Source organism: Agelaius tricolor, unplaced genomic scaffold, assembly GCF_023055355.1.
Source record: "Agelaius tricolor isolate 1412-34295 unplaced genomic scaffold, bAgeTri1.0.p SCAF_24, whole genome shotgun sequence".
Taxonomy (NCBI): Eukaryota; Metazoa; Chordata; class Aves; order Passeriformes; family Icteridae; genus Agelaius; species Agelaius tricolor.
The window spans coordinates 6,283,696-6,301,420 of NW_027269284.1; the positions used below are offsets into that span (position 1 = coordinate 6,283,696).

The 17,725-nt window shown below is 49.4% G+C and overlaps 1 protein-coding gene across 1 annotated transcript in view; it reads left to right on the plus strand.

Moving 5' to 3' along the window:
* Window positions 1-1,381: 1,381 nt before the first annotated feature.
* Window positions 1,382-17,725, plus strand: part of NAT8L (N-acetyltransferase 8 like) — a 33,034-nt gene continuing 16,690 nt past the window's right edge. Inside the window, exons 1-2 of the mRNA XM_071447177.1 lie at window positions 1,382-2,005; window positions 3,225-3,389. Coding sequence (XP_071303278.1) covers window positions 1,672-2,005; window positions 3,225-3,389 — 499 coding nt within the window. The 5' untranslated portion in view covers window positions 1,382-1,671. The remainder of the gene's footprint in view (window positions 2,006-3,224; window positions 3,390-17,725) is intronic.

Here is a 17,725-nt window from a genome sequence, read left to right on the forward strand (position 1 = left end):
AGCCTGTGGGGTGCTGGCACCACTCCTCGGGGTGGGAAGGCTTCCAAGTCCTTATCTAAACCTTCCTCCCTCCCTCCCTCCTCTCATACTCCTGAACTATTTTTAATAGAAAAGTGAAGCAGTGAAACCACTATGAAATCATCACAGTGAAATAAATCTTTAGCTTGAAGCCAAGATCCAGTCACCGCATCTTCCTGAGGACCAAAGCCTGTGAGCTCCAGGAAGGCAAATCCCGCAGAGTTCCAGTGACACAGCCGCACTCCCTGACGGCAGAGTGCATCTCCCAGGACATGCAGGGACAAAACTTGCAGGGAGGGTGCACGGGTGCATCTCACAGGGACATGTGCACCTGGCAAGGGGACACAGGGATGTTAACTGCACGGGGGGTGCACAGGAGCACCTTACCGGAGCAAGAGGCACAGATGAAACTTTGGTGGGGTGTACGGGTGCACCCTGAAGGTGAAGGCATGGCTGAGGCTCGCAGGAGTTGCAAGTCCCAGGGGGATGCACAGGTGAAGTTTGAGGAGAGGCACAGCTGCTACGGCTGGGGGCTGTCACCGGGCAGGGGGAGGCGCAGACGGAGCTCTCGGGGGATGCACCTCACGGGACCGGGGGGGTCCGGGGCCTCCCGCCTCCCCGCCCAGCATCCCCCGCCCACCCCGTCCCTGCACCGGCCGCGCACGGCGCATGCCTCGGGCAGATGCCGGCCGGTTCCAACCGGGAGAGGCCGAAGCTTTTCGGGTCCTGCGAAGAGGAGGAGCCCGTCCTCCTCCCTGCGCATCCCCCTCCCCCTCCATCTCTTCTCACCGCCCCGCGGAGGGGCGCGGAGGCGGCTGGGCCGGCAGCGCTCTCCGCACCGCGTAGTGGCGTGGGCACGGCAGGAAAAGTTACTGACCGGGGGGCGCTGAGGGATGGAGAGGGGGATTTACTTGGCTGCACCCCCCGGGCCGTTCCGCCCCCGCAGAGCGTTCCGGGCGGGATGGCGGAGCGGGGGCGCGCTCCGCGCCGGGGCCGCGCACAGACGCGCCGCCGCGGGGAAGGGCTCACGGCGGAGCAGCCGCGCCGCAGCCCGCGGGGACGCGGTGCGGAGCCCTGCCGGCCGACCCTCCCTCCCCGCGGCTCCGCGCTCCTCCCGCAGCGCCTTGCGTAGCTCCGCGCACCCGCAGGGACTACTCCAGAAATCTGCTGAGTGCACAGTGCGTTCGCAGCAGACAAACAGACACATAAAAAATAAATTAATAACCCTCTTCTCGTGCACCGATGCATGCGGGCAGGGATGCGCGGCCCCCGTCTCTCCGCGCAACCCCGCGCCGTAGTAATTTGCAAGGGGCGGTGCAGGGATGGGGGGGGGGCAAGGGGGAGGTGTCCCGCCCCCCCGATCACATGGCGACCCCGCGCAGCCAATGCGGGGGGCTCTAGGACCCCGGGGACCCGCGGCCCCCCCGCCCTATAAATGCCTCTCCAAAATGCAGCGGGGCTCCTTCCTCTCGTCCCGCCCGGCCGCGCTGCTCTGCGCCCCGCTGCCCGCGGGTCTCCGTGCCGGCTCCGCGCCCCGCTCCTTCCCCCTCCCCTTTTTCCTTTTTTTTTTTTTTTTTAATCTTATTTTTTTGTTAATTTTCTGACACCTCCCCTCCCGTTTTTCTCCTTGCCCCCTCCCCGCGGCCGGTTTGCATGCATTGTCTGTCTCCCAAGATGGTTTGTGAGACCAAGATTGTGGCGGAAGATCATGAATCAATCCCGGGATCCAAAAAAGACACGATCATTGTTTCCTCCTCCCAGATGTGGCCCTCTTTGGCGGGCTCCCCTCCCTCACCCCCACCTCCCCTCACCCCACCAAAAGAAGACCCCAGGCGCGACAATGTCTATATCCGCGAATTCCACCCCTCTGAACAGGAGGTGGTGCGCCGCATCTTTTACGAGGGGATCATGGAGCGAATCCCCAACACGGCGTTCAGGGGGCTGAAGCAGCAGCCCCTCACTCAGCTGCTCTACGGGCTGCTGGCGGGTGAGTATCCGCTCCCTTTTGGGGAGGGGGGGCGCCGGGTTTATTCGCCGCTGTGGGTCTTCACAAAATGGTCGGAGAGGCGGGAGGCGGCGGGACCCGCGGGCGCGGTGCGGCCGGGGAGCGCCGCAGCATCGTGCGGGGCGGCCGCGGAGCCGCAGCGCTGCGGCGGGGCCAGGCGGGCTGGGAGGGGAAGCCTGGCGCCGCCGGGGATGCGCGACCCTCGCCGGTGGAAGGGCGGGCAGCCGTGAAGGGGAGGTCGCGGCGGGGGTGAGGGCAGATCAGTCATTGTGGTTATTGCAGGGCTCGGGGGTGCGCGGAGGGGAGCGGAGCGCACCGCGCACCGGCCGCCCCCGCGCAGCCCGGCGAGGGGGGGCACGGCGTGCCGGCGTTGCCTGGAGACAGCCGGGCCCGCCGGTGAGAGGCCCCCATTCCCCCCCGGCGTGGGGAGGGGGTCCCCCTGCAGCCGCTCCGAGCCGCGGGGTCACCTCACCTCCCTGAGTTAAAAATAGCGCTTGCAAGGTGTCCCCTAGCCGTGCCAATAATTAATAACGCGCGCCCCCCGCCCCGAGAGGGCTTTGGGGTGGTCTCCTGCCCCCGGCGGCTGCAGGCTGGTCGCACCCCGTGTCCCAGACACCGGGGCGGACGGGATCCCACGCTGAGAGGGACCCCCGGCAGGCGTCGGGGAGCTGGGGGACGCAGCCGGTGGCTCTGGGCCGTGCCGAGAGAGCCGCCGGCTCAGAGGCACCCGCAGAAGCCCCCCAGGATGGGAAGGGGCAGGGTGGCTGCCCGGGGAGTCGGTGCTGATGGAAATAGCACTGCCGCAGTGGCGAACACATGGCTGCGGAGCGGTGCCCGCAGCGCGGCTCCTCCACCCGGCCGCGTTCCGGCCTCGCCGGGGACAGCAAAGGGGGCCGGGGGCGTGCGGGGCTCTCGGGGTCCGCACGGCCCCGCTCCGGAGGGGCTCGGTGGGCCCTGGCGCGGCGGCATCCTCCCCACCGGCTCCTTCAGGACCTCATAAACTTCTCCGGGTTGTCTCGTCGCGATACGCCGTCCCTTAACACGATAATCTCGAGAGCGTGAACTGTGTGTGTACTGCAAATGTAAATTTTGACTGTGCTTGTTTTATTGATTTATTTTTATAATGAGTTTGTATTCCGAAATCAACACTAAATTCTCTTTTCTGACAGGTGTCGTTTATTTCTCTTCCTTATCTCCATAGTAATGTGCTTTGTTGTGACCAAGTCCTTCCTGCTGACCTGCTGTTTGCCCATCTTTCTGATGGGCATGAGGTACTACTTCAGTAGAAAAGTTATCCTGCACTATCTCGATTGTGCGCTGCACACGGACATGTCCGATATTGAGCAATATTACATGAAACCGCCAGGTGAGTACGAATTCCCCGAGGGAGCCTTCCTCCCCCAGCCTGCTGGGGAACATGGCTGCTCCCTGCTGCTGGCGCCTTTTCCTCCTGTCAGCAGCACTGAGCAAGCTCAAAAGTCGCCAGAATGCAGCTCTTTAGCCACACCAGGCACAAAGCCATCTCTGGCTTTGGTTTGGTTTGGGTTTTTTTTTTGCTGATTTTGGTTTCTTTAATTTTTTTTTTTCATTACTCCCCCTCCCCCAAGTGCCTAGTCATCCCAGGCAGGCTCTGTCCACCTCTGGAGCACTGTGCAGCATGCTGGGTCCCACGGCCACCCCCAGGGCTGGGCTGAGGTGCCTGGGGACACTGAGGCTGGAGGATGTTATTCTGGAGGATGCAGGTTATTCCCTGCAGCCTGGGCCCACCCCAGCCCTTACATCCTCAGCTCGGTGGTTTTTTTGCTCCATGCATTTGGTATTAGCTCTGACTGTAGGAGGAGAGGGAGATGAAAGGCCTTTTAGCCCAAATGCTCAGAGGAGCCCATTTTAGCTATTGAGCCCATTTTCCCATGTCATTCAAGAACATTCCTTAATGCAGGTGTTTTGGAAGAGGCTTGGATCAGGTATGTAAAGGGCTGCTGCCACATAAGCTTGCCCTGATCTGGGTTCATCCCTTTGTTCCATATATGCATATAATTAAAAATACAGTATCTAATGATAATATTACCTTGTTAAGCTGTAAAAGATAACTTAGGTCATTAAAAAAAAAAAAGGGTCTTTAGAACCTCTCAGGTGCTTTTTCCCTTTTTGTAGGCACAAATCCATATTTAGGACAAGAGCCTGGGCAGTCAGTTGGGGTTTGAGGTTTGCTCTTGGTGGTCACAGAGTGCTAGTGGTGAGCTGGAAAAGCAAGGCAAGGATGGTATCCCACCTGAGCTCCATCTTCTTGGGGTTCCTGCTCTCTTCTTGGGTACCTGCTGTGTTGTTTTTCCACATGACCATATTTTTGCTGTATCATTTGCTGTATCATTCCTGTTCCCCAGGTGTGACAAACTTCTCCCTGGGCACTTCTAGAGAACTGCTAGGAAGTGTAATAGCCACAAGCCTTCCCTCACTTCTAATATGCAATGTTACATTTTGCTAAAATGTTGCTCCTCTTATGAAAATCGTTAACTAGCTTAATTTAGCTGTCTCCTCCCATCATAGTGCTTATCTTATACAGATATATCTATACATAGTGCATATCTTATGTGCCATCTTACACACAGAGTGTGTTTCATTTACAGAGCTTGTTTTTGTAAAAATTAAGTGATGTGTATTTAAAAACTCAATCTTCATTAAAGGTGGTGTCACAGAAATAAAAGGGTTCATAGCAAAACGTTTCTGCACCTCTGTAATGAGGCCCAGCAAAGTATTATGCTGGAGAAAAGAGCAGAAGATTCCAGTAGAATAAGAATGTGTGATATGGAGTTAATAGGTGAGCTGCTTAGCTTGTTAATGCTCAGGGCTCGTGTGGTCACAACTGAGAGGGATTACAGTGCCTGTGTTTATAACACTTGCAGACACAGAAAATAAAGGAAAGAGACTCAAAGTAATGCCCTCAATTTGTTTAGGGTCAGTAATGTAATTTAGTTCAGCTGTGTTGCCAACATGTCTTTGAAATGTTAGCATTGCTTTTATTTGGTACCTGAAAGAGCTAATTGCAATTTTAGAGCAAATGTGTGGGCTTTAATTTTTGACAGAATTTAATCATGTAATTAGGCTTCTGCCGTGCCATAAAAAGCAGATTTATGGGATTGTTGGTGCTTGTTAAAGGTTCTTGATGATAGTGGTGTTGGATAAAGGGACCAGGGAGGCTTTGGGGTCTGGAGAAGGGTGTCTGTGCATTGGAACCACCACTGTGTGCCCTAAATCTATGTGGTGCTATTTGGTGTCGCTGGCCACAAGGTATTAATCCAGTGGTTTGCTCCTGTTTCCTCCAAAAATGCAGTTGGTGGATTTTTTTCCTGTAGGACAGCAGTATAAACACAGTCATCCTAGAAAATGCCAGAGTTTTGTGCACGTTGAAGGCTGGCTGGCTGAACATCCAGAGGAAAGCAGCAATGTGTCCCACTGGCATTGCCTGTCCCACCCAAAGGACACAACAATGGCAATAAAACAAATTCAAGCCCCAAGTTTGTCTTTTATTTGCCTAGTTTACAAATTAGCACCCAGGCAGAATTACTGCAGTGGGAATGAGAAGGGCTCGTTGTATTGTGGCAGCTGAAATATTTGTGAGAGCTTTCTCAGTGAGGTGTTTAGAGAAGAGTAATGGGGTGTGGGGACAGGGTCCCAGAGAGGTTGGAGATGGCCAGAGCTTGGCCAGACAAGTTAAACCCAACCTGATATAACTACAGCTTGGCCTGGGAGTATGACCAGGCATCTTGCTGCTCCTTCTTCAGAGAATCCATGTTTTCCTCCTTCAATATCTTTTTTTTTTTCTCAGCACGGAAAAAAGAGAAAGGGAGGTTTTTGTGGTGGGGTTATGAATTCCTGTTTCTCAGGGTGATGAATGCAAAGGTAGAACTGGGACATGGTCTTAAGGTCTTGGATAAAGATGTTGGTTGAGGTTTTGCTGAGGTTTTTGCTCTTGGAATCCAAGATACCCAGGCACAAAAACCTGTTGTCTGCAGCCAGCTCTGCGTGGTGCCTAGAGCTGGGGTACTGTTGTAGTGAGTATCTACAGCAAACAGCTTCTGGTGAGGCAAGCATCTACAGTGAGGGGATATTTTAACTATTAAAAAGGATGATTCTTGGTGGTATTGTGAAAGCATCCACAGAACATGTGGGTCAGTTTTATAACCAAGCCAAAAGCACCAGGTTTGCAGTGGGATACCGTGAGCACCCAGGTTAATGATTAGTGTTGAACAATTCCATGAGTTGCACCATATTAGGGCTTTTCTTCTGCAGTTTTTTGAACCTCTCGCCTCCAAGTTAGTTATTGTTTGAATTTTCCTCTGCTGGGTTTTGTATGAACTGAAAAATATGTGCTGACAGTGATTTTGCAGAAGTACACTAGCCAAAATTCAAATCTTTGTTTTCTATTGCCCTCCTACACTTATGCCAAGGGTCTGGCAGAACATTTGGGCCAGTGCTTAACTTGGAGCTTGTACACAGCAGTGTGACTTGAAATTGCTTTCAATGTGAAAGGAATTGTTTGTGTTGTGCATGCTGGGGTCTTAAAACAGAAGGTTGAATGGTTCAAACACCTTCTTGAGCTCTTTGTAAACTCATATTTTTCATTTTAAAATAGCACTCTTTGGAATTCACCTTTCTTTTTTTTTTTCCTTCTTCAAAGGCTATGAAAAAAGTCTAGTGGAATGGTGAAAAAGAAAGGAATTGGATAATGGGCTTAATTGTCAACCAGAGTAACAAGCTCTAGTAAACAGAAAAAAACCCAACCAAAACCAACCAGAAAAAAAGAATTAATTTTAAATAGAACCCTGCCTCTTGCATTTATCCACACAAAAAAAAGATGAGCACAGCTGGGAGCTTCTTTTATGGTCTGATGATTTTGATGACTAATCAATTTTACAGTGTCTCTTCAAGCTTCTGTCCCAGTTGGTTGTGTTGTGTTTTTTTTGCAGTGGTTGGTGTGTTAGAGAGATTCTTGTGAGGCTGAGGTCTCAGCTGGAGAGCTTATGGAAACCAAGACTCCTTGTGTCCCATGCAAAACTGCTGCTCCCCAAAGTGAAACTGGAACTGGAGCTTTGGCTGACGAATTTATGAATTTCCCTGTCTCTGTGGTTGTTCAAAGAGCTCCTGCTGGCTGTCCTGGCAGGGTTTGCTGAGGTGTGTGCATACCTGACCTGGTCCTGCAAAGACCTGGTGGTGGTGGTGGTGGCAGCTGGCCTGTGTCCGGGTTCTGGGAGCTGGTGACAGCTTGGTGGCTGCATCGCAGTGCCCAGTGCTGCAGGGGAGGGTGGACAGACAGACAGCACAGATGGGCACCCTGGGGAGCTGAGGCTGCAGCACGTGGGGGGTGTTGGGGGCCCTGGTGATGCAGCAGCTGAAGCTGCAGTGCTGCTGCAGGTGCTGGGTCCCAGCAGCCACCCACGCCGAGGGCTGTGGCAGCCGCACAGCTCCAGCTCCTGCTCTGAGGGCAGCCAGGCACCTCTGGGTGCTTTGCTCTCCTGCCTCCATCCAGGGTGAGCAGAGCCTTCCTGTCCTGCTGCCCTTTGTCCCCTGTGTGTGACAGTGCACGGGAGGAGCCTGCAGGGACATCCTGACCTCCCTGGGGCACAGGGCCCTGAGGCAGAGGGACTGCAGGGGGGTGGCTCTTTAGGGTTTGGTTTCTGCTGCTCTTGGGTGGCACATTCCTCAGCTGAGCCCAAAGGGGCCATGTCCTGCCCTTCTTGGCAGAGGTTCTGGGATCATGCCCTTCTGCCAGAAGGACACCAGCTGAGGTGGGTCCAGAGCTGGGTTCTGAGCAGGTGAGGTCCTGTTTGCTGCCTCCACCTTTTGAGGTTTCCCTCACCTGCAGTGAGGTGTCTGTCTGGGTAACAAGTGACTATTTGTGTCTTGCATCAGGCCATTTGGCAGTGGGTTTTTTCCCTCTAGCACAAGGTTTGCAAGGTGAACAGCTGCTTGTGAGTCCTGTGGCTCCTGCTCCCTCTGCTCCATAAGTGCTGAGCCTTAGGGAGGCTCAGAGGTGAGCACCAGTGACTTTTGGGGTGCTGGGAAAATATAGGGTCTACCTTGGGAGGAGATCCTCAGCCCTGGAGCTGTGGTTGTTCTGCCTAAACCCTTCCAAAGACACAGGCAGAGGGGGTGGGGAGGGGATTTCTCCCCACTGAGCCCCCCGGCAGAGAGGCAGCCACAGAGCCCAGTTCTTCCACATTCTGGATAATGCTCAAGCTGCTAGATAAGCAGGAGTAAAGCTGCCGAATGATAACATTGTTTGGGAAGAATAGAGCAGCTCTTGCTTTGCAATGAAACTGCTCAGTTACCTGAGCCAGAGAGGGCTCGGGGCTGCTGCTTCCCAGGGGAGGAATGTGTTTTTGGAGAGCCCTGCCCCACTCCTGGTGCCCAAGGGGCAGCTGGAATCTGAAGCATCCCTATCTGCAACATTTCTTGCTGGCTCATGCAGTGCCCTGACCTCGTGTATCTGCCAAAGCCCTCAGCTGCCTGTCCTGTGTTGGGGTTTTCATGCTTGCCCTTCCCACAGTGGGGTAGGGTGGTGAGGAGTTCTGTGTGGGGCTGGGAAACCCATGGGAGAGGCTGTGTCCTTATCTCCTCCTGGGTGTTTCCCAGCTCTGCTTCCTATCACTGCTGGGAACTGAGGTTAGGTCTCCTCAGCAGAGGAAAGTCTGTCCTGTGAGCATATCACTGCTGGCATCTCTCTGCAATTCCATGAGAGTGCTTCCAGGGATGTGACCTCCATAGCAGAGAGATCCTCGAAGATTAGGATTACAGACTTTTAATACACTTTATAGTGGGAGAGTATTTTCAAAGTATTTGCAAAGCTGACCTCCTGCAAGTGGGACAGTCAGGGATTCTTCAGCTCAGCAATTTTTACTGTTGATTTTGGGTTTCTACAACCTAGCAGCATGAAACTGCGTGGTTTGGCATCTCTCATCTCCAGTGCAGAGTTTTTTGGGAAGCAAGATAAAAACAACTCATGTTTCCAGGTGTTAGGGATGTGCTTTGTCCAGCATTTGTAATGGGCTGAAATATTTTGGTTTTATTTGAGTAATGTAAAATGTCTTTAGAGTGGGATTGCCTCCCAAAACCCACCTCCTCTCACACTGGCACTCCATCACTCATGGCTGCCTCACTTTGCTGTGCTGGAGCCTTGGCTTTTCCATCTGGAGGCAGCCCTGTCCTGTAGGTGTGGGGCATGGGTACAGTGAGCAAGGCAAAGAGCTGCTGGCACCAGCCCTGCCCCCTGCACCTGAATTCCCAGAGCTGGCCAAGGGCTGTCCTGGCCCAGCAGCAAGCCCCATGCAGAACCCCAGTGCTGCAGCCCTGCTGATAACAGCTGGGGTAGGTTGGGACCTGACACAGCTTGGGTCCCTTGCAGTGCTGAGCCACGTGGGCCAGCTCTGCTCAACCCACTGGAGGGCCTGCAGGGTCTTTCTACCTCACAAAATATTTCTTTTTTTTTTTTTTCCCCCACTTCTTGGGGCTCAGGTAGTACAGAGTAGAAGTGCAATGCTCTTGGTGAAGGGCCCACACAGGAAAACTGGAGTTGCCTGATGAAGGGAGCAGTCTGTGGATTCAGGGCTGTGTCATCCACAGCCAGTGGAGTAAACATGTTTATGGGCAAGCAGCTGCAGCCTCCCCCCCTCCCTATTTATTTATCACAGGAGCAGGAACATTTGCAGCAAACCCATTACTCAATGTGCATACCTGTGACATAAAAACAGCTCTCCCTTTAGATCCACAACTTTGGCACAGTCCCATGTCAAAATTAGATGAAAATAGATTTTATAGTAAATTTTGCAGAGTAATGCATTCTGCCTAAAAGTAGCCAGTCCCTCATGGACATGACCATCACTCAGTGTTTGAGTTGTAGCCATGACTGGGTGGATGTGATGCTGCTGAACCTGAGCTCAGCCTGCAGGTGTTGAAGATCCTCAGCACATGCCAGTGCTGGTCATTAATCTTCAGTACAAGAGGTAACCAGTTGTGTAAATTGAACATCAGTAGTTTTTTAGGCACAGTTAACTTCTCCAGACCAGCAAACACACCACATTAGGATTTAGGAACGTGATGGAGTCAAGGACATCAGGTGTTCTGGGTTTTTTTCCTAGCTTTGAGTAATTTTTTTTTAATGTTTTCTCCAGTATTAAATGTTTTCTGGCATGGTTGTATGCAATTTTTCAGGACTGTCTTAGTGAATAAACCTAAACGGGTTCTGACTCCAGAATTTTGTTCACAAGTTTAAATGCAAATTTATTACTCTTATAAAGGGGTTTTGGCAGCTCTTTTTTCCTCTTGCTTTCTTAGGAATGACCAAGATTTAAAACAACTGCTCAAAAGTGTTTTAGTTTTAAGATTTCATAATAGCCTAAATTTAGGCTCTGTGTTGGATATCTGACTAGTGGCAGGAGTTTTACAGGTACAAAGCTTTGAGCCCCTCTTGACACTGAATTTTGGATGTAGGAACATGAACTGAAAAATCTTATTCTCACATTGTTGTATTTATTTATTATATTCAGCCTCCTAGGATTACCCTAGTGTGGTCATGTTGCTTCTCAATGTGCACCACCAGTGGTCTTAATACTTTAGAAATTGCCATGGGGGATTGCTCTCTACTTGAAGACCTCTAAATATATTGAAAAAAACCTGGTTTTATGTAAAAGTCTAAATGCATGCCCTGATTATTCAAGAAGGCAAAGCATTCAAAATCTCCCTGAATTTCAGAGTGGATTTCTGAAATTCCTTCTGTAGGTTTAGATCTTGATTCAGGCAGGTTATATTTAATTTCTCAGGATGGGAATGACTGTTGGGGTGGCTGTGAGCCCCTCAGGGACTCTGGGAGCTCACAGAGTTGTTTGCTGGTGCATTGCAGAGTGCATGGCTTTATTTTGGCAATGCACTGCTGGGGATCTGTTACAAATAATCACATACTTGGTGCTGCTCCCTTCCAGGCTACAGCAAAAAGAGACCTGGAGTGTTTTGCTGGTATCTGGTTCTGTGATGAGCTGAGGGATGTATGAGCCTTTGTTGTTACTTTCTGCATCAGCAAAACAGAGAGCTTCAAAGTGTATTTTTAGATTTTCTTTTTCTCTTTTCTTTTTTTTCTGTTCTGTAGAAAGCTGAGGCATCGTTTTGTTATCCTGACAGGTGGCTAATGAAAGGACTCTTAAAGAATATCCAAAGATAGCAGCATGTCTTACCTAGTTTCTATTGACAAATTTATTTCTTGTAACGAAATAATAGAGTTTAGGGGGGTTTTGAGGGGATTTTTTTGTTTTTGTTTTGTTTTTTCTTCTTTTTTTGTTTTTGTGTTTTGGTAAGGGGGGCACATGCAATCACCAAGAAGCCTCATGTCCTTTATTAAGGATGCATCAAAATTTAGTTCATAATGGTCTGGTCAGAGCCAGGTACAAGCTGTGGTATCTGTTACAGATGGCTTTGAGCCAATCTTTTAAGTCATCTATTGACCCATTGGACCCCAGCAATCAATTAACAATTTATGACAGCACAGTACAGTATCATTCATTGTCTTCTATAACTGTTTGAAGAGTGTTTCTTTCAAAAGGAAAAAATTCTATTTCTTACAGGATAGTTCTAAAATGTACACCTGTGATTCCCAGGGCTTAGTGCCAGGCTGGGCCTCTGCTTTAAAATGGGATTCTGGGAGTGAAAGGAGACGTTTCAAAATTGGTAATGGGAAGCATGTATTACAGTTGTGTATTACACAATTTTTAAGTGGCTACATGAGATACTGTTATTTAAAGTGGGCTTTGCAACATTGTAAATGCTAATGGAATAATGCAAGGTATTAGTCCCACCACAGTGTGTCCTGCTTGAAATTGTAACTAGCAAGTCATGTTTGTCACTTAAAATTCATGTGTTGTTTCTAGGGCTTATCCAAGTGGCAAAACTGAAAAACAGGTTTTGTGAGAAAATGATTTTTCAGTTCAGGAGCTGGAAAGTAAAAGGAAGGATAGTTTTGGTCCAAAGCAAGCTGATTTATTACTCCCTCTGTGTTTTTTCACTGTGATGAAGCAAGGATCTGTGTTTAGTGGGAGGGTGTAATGCTTTTTTCAGCCCAAAACAGAATGGTTGGTTGGCTGTTAGGCTTTCCTTAGGAAGCACAGGTCAGACCCAAGTGCATACCTAGAAATGCTGATCATGATAGAGCCATGGCATGGTAAAGTGTTTGTTACCCCTCAGGCAGGTCCTGCTTTGCATGGCACTGTTAAATCTATACTGAGTCAGTGCTGGCATTTCAGGCACCCCAGGCCCTGTTTGAATTACATATTTAGGTATTTTATACGGCTGCAGTAGTTGAAGAAGTGCTGTTGAGGGGTCCATCTCTGAAGTCCTGGCTCCTGGGGCATCCATCCCCTGTGATCCTTGGAGCACTGAGCTGTGTGCCTGTGTCCTGGCCATCAGTGCTGGGGGATGAGCTCTGTGCAGGACTTGTGGCAGCCTGGCTTTCCTCTGCCTTTCATTTTCCGCCTTTGGTGATTCAGGACAAATGTGTGAATTGGTTTGCATTGACAAAAACTGCATTTTTAAGTAAGCTGCTTGCCTAGATTTACCCTCAATCACCAGTAATTGCTATACAAGCTGCTCCCACTCTCCCTTGCCAGTGTGCTTGAGTCCTGACTTGGAAGCCAGCATCAGCACTGCAAGTTTGTTTGCTTTGTACAGTTGCAACTCTTGGGCTCTGTGCTAGTGCTGCTAATTGAAATGGGGGTGCTGGACCAGCTGTCTGGTCATGTGCACCTTGCATTCAATGTTCACTTTAACAGGTATCAGATATCATTAGTGATTCCTTGAGTTATTTTTTCTTCCCATTTTTTTACCCCTCTTCCATCCCCTAGCACAGTAGTTCTGTATCCCACATTTCCAGTCTTGGGTCTAACTGCAATATTTGCATTCCTTTGAGTTCTGCTCCCCTCTCTTGTCTATCCCTGTGTTGAATTCTCCAGTGATTTTTGGTCTGATCTACTTCTTGCTTTAGTCATCACTTCTGGCATTTCCCGTGGGTGGTGGTCCCCTACCTAGGATCCCTCTGTATCTCTGATTTTCCCCTTCCTTCCACCAAACTTTTCAATTTATGTGCCTTTATCTAATTCTATTGTACATGTACTTTCTTCTCTTCTTAGTTTGTCCAGATGTGTGGTGAGTGCAAGTAAATACTTGCAAGTATCTTTTGGTAGAAGAGTGAGAATAACAAAGATGAGAAAATGAATAGAAGTCAGCAGCACGAGGATATTGTGTCTGCTAAGCTGCAAACAGTGCACAAACCCACATGTCACTGGTGGGGGGAGAACATTTTACCTAAAGGCAAGTGAACTGCCAGCAACATTTCTTACACCTTCCTCAGAGCATCTGACCCACATCACTTCCAGATGTATCCATTGATCTTTTCCCCTATAACTTTTCTTACAAACCTAATCCTTCCCATTTTAACAAGATATATAAAATCCTTCTTGCATTCAGAGCGTGCAAGAAAAAAAATCCCAAGCCCAACCACTTCATTTTCTGAGACCAGGGTTTTTTGTTCTTTTTTTGGAGGTGCCAAATCTGTTCATCCTCCCTGGATCTAGAGAACAGCATCAGAAACACTGTGTAACACTTCTGGTGGGAATCCAGGGAAGACCTAAATCTGTAGTCTTCCAATTTAAAATAATGTTAAATAGTAGAACTGAAAAGAGAAGCTTTTGAAAACAGCCTGGTTTGGAGCACCTGCCATTTCCAAGTGCTAATTCAGATGATGGTTAGTGAGAGGCAGAGCAATGAAAGCACAGCAGATACCTGGCTGCTGAGCAGCACTGAGCATCCTGATGAAGTCCTCCTTGGTGGAATTACATTGTTATTGTGGGATTTGTTAAAAAAGAGAGAAAGCAAGCAGTGAAAAAGTTACTGTACAATAGGGATGCTAATGAGAGGGTGTTTTTTTTAATCCAATCTGTTTAAAATGGGTATTTGTAAAACACCTTTTCAAGCTTTTGCTGCTTGTAAAGTCAATTAGATTCTCTTAATGTCTCTGAAAATTTATGTCTGGTGGGGTTTCAGAAGCTGTCAGTGTTGAGAGGATAACATCAAGCTGTGCCTCTTGGACAGTGATTTTTGTCTGGGAATAAGCCATCGTCAGGTTTTACGGGGCTTTTTTTGAGCCACCAGTAGTCTGAGGAACATCAAAGCATCTGCAAGGATTCTCAAGAAGTGGGAATATTTTTCATGGATAACTCAAATAACTAAAGAGGATTTCAGTGAAATTCTAAAAAAAAATCTTCACATAACCCCCCACATTGACTGAGACTGAACTCTTGGGACAGTTTGGCTTAAAGATTCAGTGGAGCATTTGCTTTAGCTTAATCATGGGCTTAAATCCCTTGTCTCTTGCTGGGAGTTTAGCATATACTTAGGGGCAGTATAGGTCCAAGTGCTCTTTGGATAGTTACAGGGGATCTGTGACATAAATGGTGGTAAACCTTGGCTTTGCTGTATGTGCTATCAGCTGCCTGCAAGATGAATTTATGATGCTTTAGGGAATACTGGTGCACTGGAAAAAGGAGTTGTAGTTGTGAACCTGCCCTTGGATATATTCATCCTGCCCTGTCCTGGCATTGTGTGTGGAGGTTTAGTGTTGTCTTTGTAGATGGGACAATCCAACAGATCCTCAAAACACTGCAGTTCTACCCAGTCTCGTGTGGATTTGCATCTCCTCTGGCTCTGGTTGCTGTAGTGCAGTTTGTATTCAGTTTGTATTTGTAAGCTGATCCCCTTTCCCCAGGTCCTTTGTGAATGGGCCTCAGTGTGAGGGGGCAGGCACGGAGGTGTCTGCTTTCACTAGCCCTGAGCAGCCTGAAGGTGTCTGCTTTCACTAGCCCTGAGCAGCCTGCCCTTCATTTGCCACGTGTCTTCCTGATGGAGTGAGACATGGCCTGTTACTCACTCACTCCAGTAATTCACTTCACAGATGTCTTTCAAATCCCCAGCTCTTGTGACTGGTCTGGAGGCTGGGGTTCACATGAATGTGGGGTATAACAAGCTGATAGGTGCTTATCACAGGAGATATGGATTAGGCTTTTGTAAGGACTTTCTTGGCCTGAATGCATGGCAAAGGTTGGGCGTTTTTTTCTTTTTTAGTTTTAGAGATGTAGAGAGTTCCACATGTAATTTTCATTTTCTGTTAATGCATCATCCACAGCACATCCATTGTCTGTGCCCAGCCTGACAGATGTTTGTGTATTTATGGATGTGGAATTTTCTTGTGCTGCCACGTTAAATAAATGTGCTGGTTTGAGTCTGGGCTAGTGGAGCTGTACCCAAGGCACATTGGCTTTGATGTGCTGGGAGAGGGATGTAGAAAAATGTTGGCTTTCACAAGAGTGGCCATCCAGGTGTGTGCTTTTTTCTGCACCATGGCAGGCATTGCCTCCCATGGGGCATTGCCACTGGTTTGCTGAGTTAAGGGTTGAAGCAGTGTGTGGTGATGAAGGCTCCAGCTGCTTGGGAGGTCTTTCTGGGGTCTGCTCTATTGAAAGACATTCCTGCCTATGGCAGGGGATTGGAGCCAGATGATTTTTAAGATCCCTTCCAACCCAAATCATGGTAGGATTCTCTGACTTGTGGCAGAAGGAGGTGAAGTCCTGAGGCAGTGTTTGCCCTCCTTGCTGTGAGAGGCTCCAGCAGCAGAGTGGGAGTGGGGAGCCCTTTGCCTTGGCATACCCAGGTGAATGTGTGTACACACAATACACTGGAGCAACTCACCCCAGGGCTTTGTTTGGCTGAGTTAGGGATAAATATTGCAGCCCCCAGGGGTTACACATTCACAGTGAGGCTGGAGAAGTAAGAGGGCTGCAAAGGTGCTCATTTACAGTGGGAGCTGTGGTGGGATGGCCATGGCGAGGTGGTACCTGAAGGATGGTGGGTTGCCTTCTCCTGCTGTGTTTATTTTCAAGGAGAGCTCTCATTGCAGTAGTGCCCCTGGCTGTGCCAGTTGCTTCAGAAGGGTTGAGTACCCTCAGACACCATCTCAGGAGGGCTCAGCATCTCCCAAAACCAGGCTTTGCAAACACAGTGGGATGAGAAAGCAGTGGTACCCCTGTCTGCTGGCTCTGCCTGGTCATGGAAGTCACCATCCACCTGGTTGAGGGTTGGGTTGAAGATGTGGGAAGTGCAGATAACCAGGAGGTGCCTGCAGCTCTCAGTGGGTCGGATCCAGCCCCAGCAGGACTAGGGAACACCTTAGGGTGTGGTGGGGAAAGGGCCTCCTTCCCTGCTCTTCCCAAGTGGGATGAGCTGGTTGGTGTCCTGCAGGGAGAGGGTCATTGCTCCAGGAAGTCCTCCAGTGTTAGAAGTGTGATGCTGCTAAAAGCACATCAAGAATACTCAGTGTTTGCTTCCAGAGAGATTTGTTGTTATTTATTCATTTATTTATATGGGTCAGGAGTTGGATTTGCCACAAACTGTAGCATTAGTCCTGTTACTTCCTCTAGCCTCGGATGTCAGAAGTACATCAGACCCCATTCCGAGGGAAAGACTTGGTTTCATGGCATGCTGCAGATAGAAATTGCTTTTTTTGCATCACTTTCCATGACAGGATGAGCACCTCTGCACAGAATGAATGCTGCCTTGGTGGGAACAGGGCAGAAAGCCTGGGGTTGGTTGTCCAAGCCTGTTCTCCTTACCAGTTTGATTATCTTTCCCAGTTTCCCTGTTTAGCCACATACTCCTTCCCCCGAGCTTAGGGGAATAAGTTTGCCCAGATGTTTGGGGGGGCTCATGCAGGTCAGAGAGGGTTGGTCCAGTGAGAAATGCCCAAGTGAGAGCCCTTGGTGAGCAGCTGGGCAGGACAGAGGTAACGAGCCACGCTCACTCCTCGCCTCTTGATCTCTTCCCAATCCATTGTAATGGACTTTAGGGGCTCATCTGGGTGTGGCAGCTGGTGACAGGGTGGGTTGGTCCCAGCTGATAACTGGTGTCCTTGTTGGAAGCCTGTGCTCTGGAAAGGTTGTGTGTGCAGCACCATTTCAAGGTGTTACACTAGAAATAGGAAATATTTATTGCTTGCAATAGACTTAAGGAGAGCAAACCATCTACCACCTGACTTCAGCCTGTAGTTTTTTACCAAATCTCCACCCTAAACCTCTTATTTTTTCCTGATGTCTTCCTCAATATTGAGTAATGAATTCTTCACTGTGGTTTCAGAGAGAATATAACTCCTTGTGGTTGCTGTTTCACTCCTATAGGTTATGAAAAGCTAGAGGTCAGGGAGGCTTGATTCATTGTGCCAGCAACAAGGGAGGATTCTTGTGGAACCACTGTTGTGTGCAGAAGGAAAGGCTCTGAGTGCAGCAGAGCCATATTTATTGTGGGTGTTAGGAGAGTGTCCTGGTCACTTCTCTTGGCTGTGCAGGCTTTGGTGAAGTGCAAGTCCCTGTCTGTCAGATCCAGTTTGTCCTGGGAAGGAAAGCAGAGGGGATGCCCTGGGATCTGAGACTTTTCTGGTCCAGAGAAGTCCAGAAAATTTGTTTCTGTACCACAAATACTGCCTTGTCATTGTCACTCCTTGGCTGCTGTGGTAGGAAAGTCCTCATTTAGAGACTCCTGAGGGCTGCAAGAATGTGGCAAGAGGGCTAACATCATGCTCAGAAGCACTGAAACATGCTGTGGACCTTGATTTGGTTA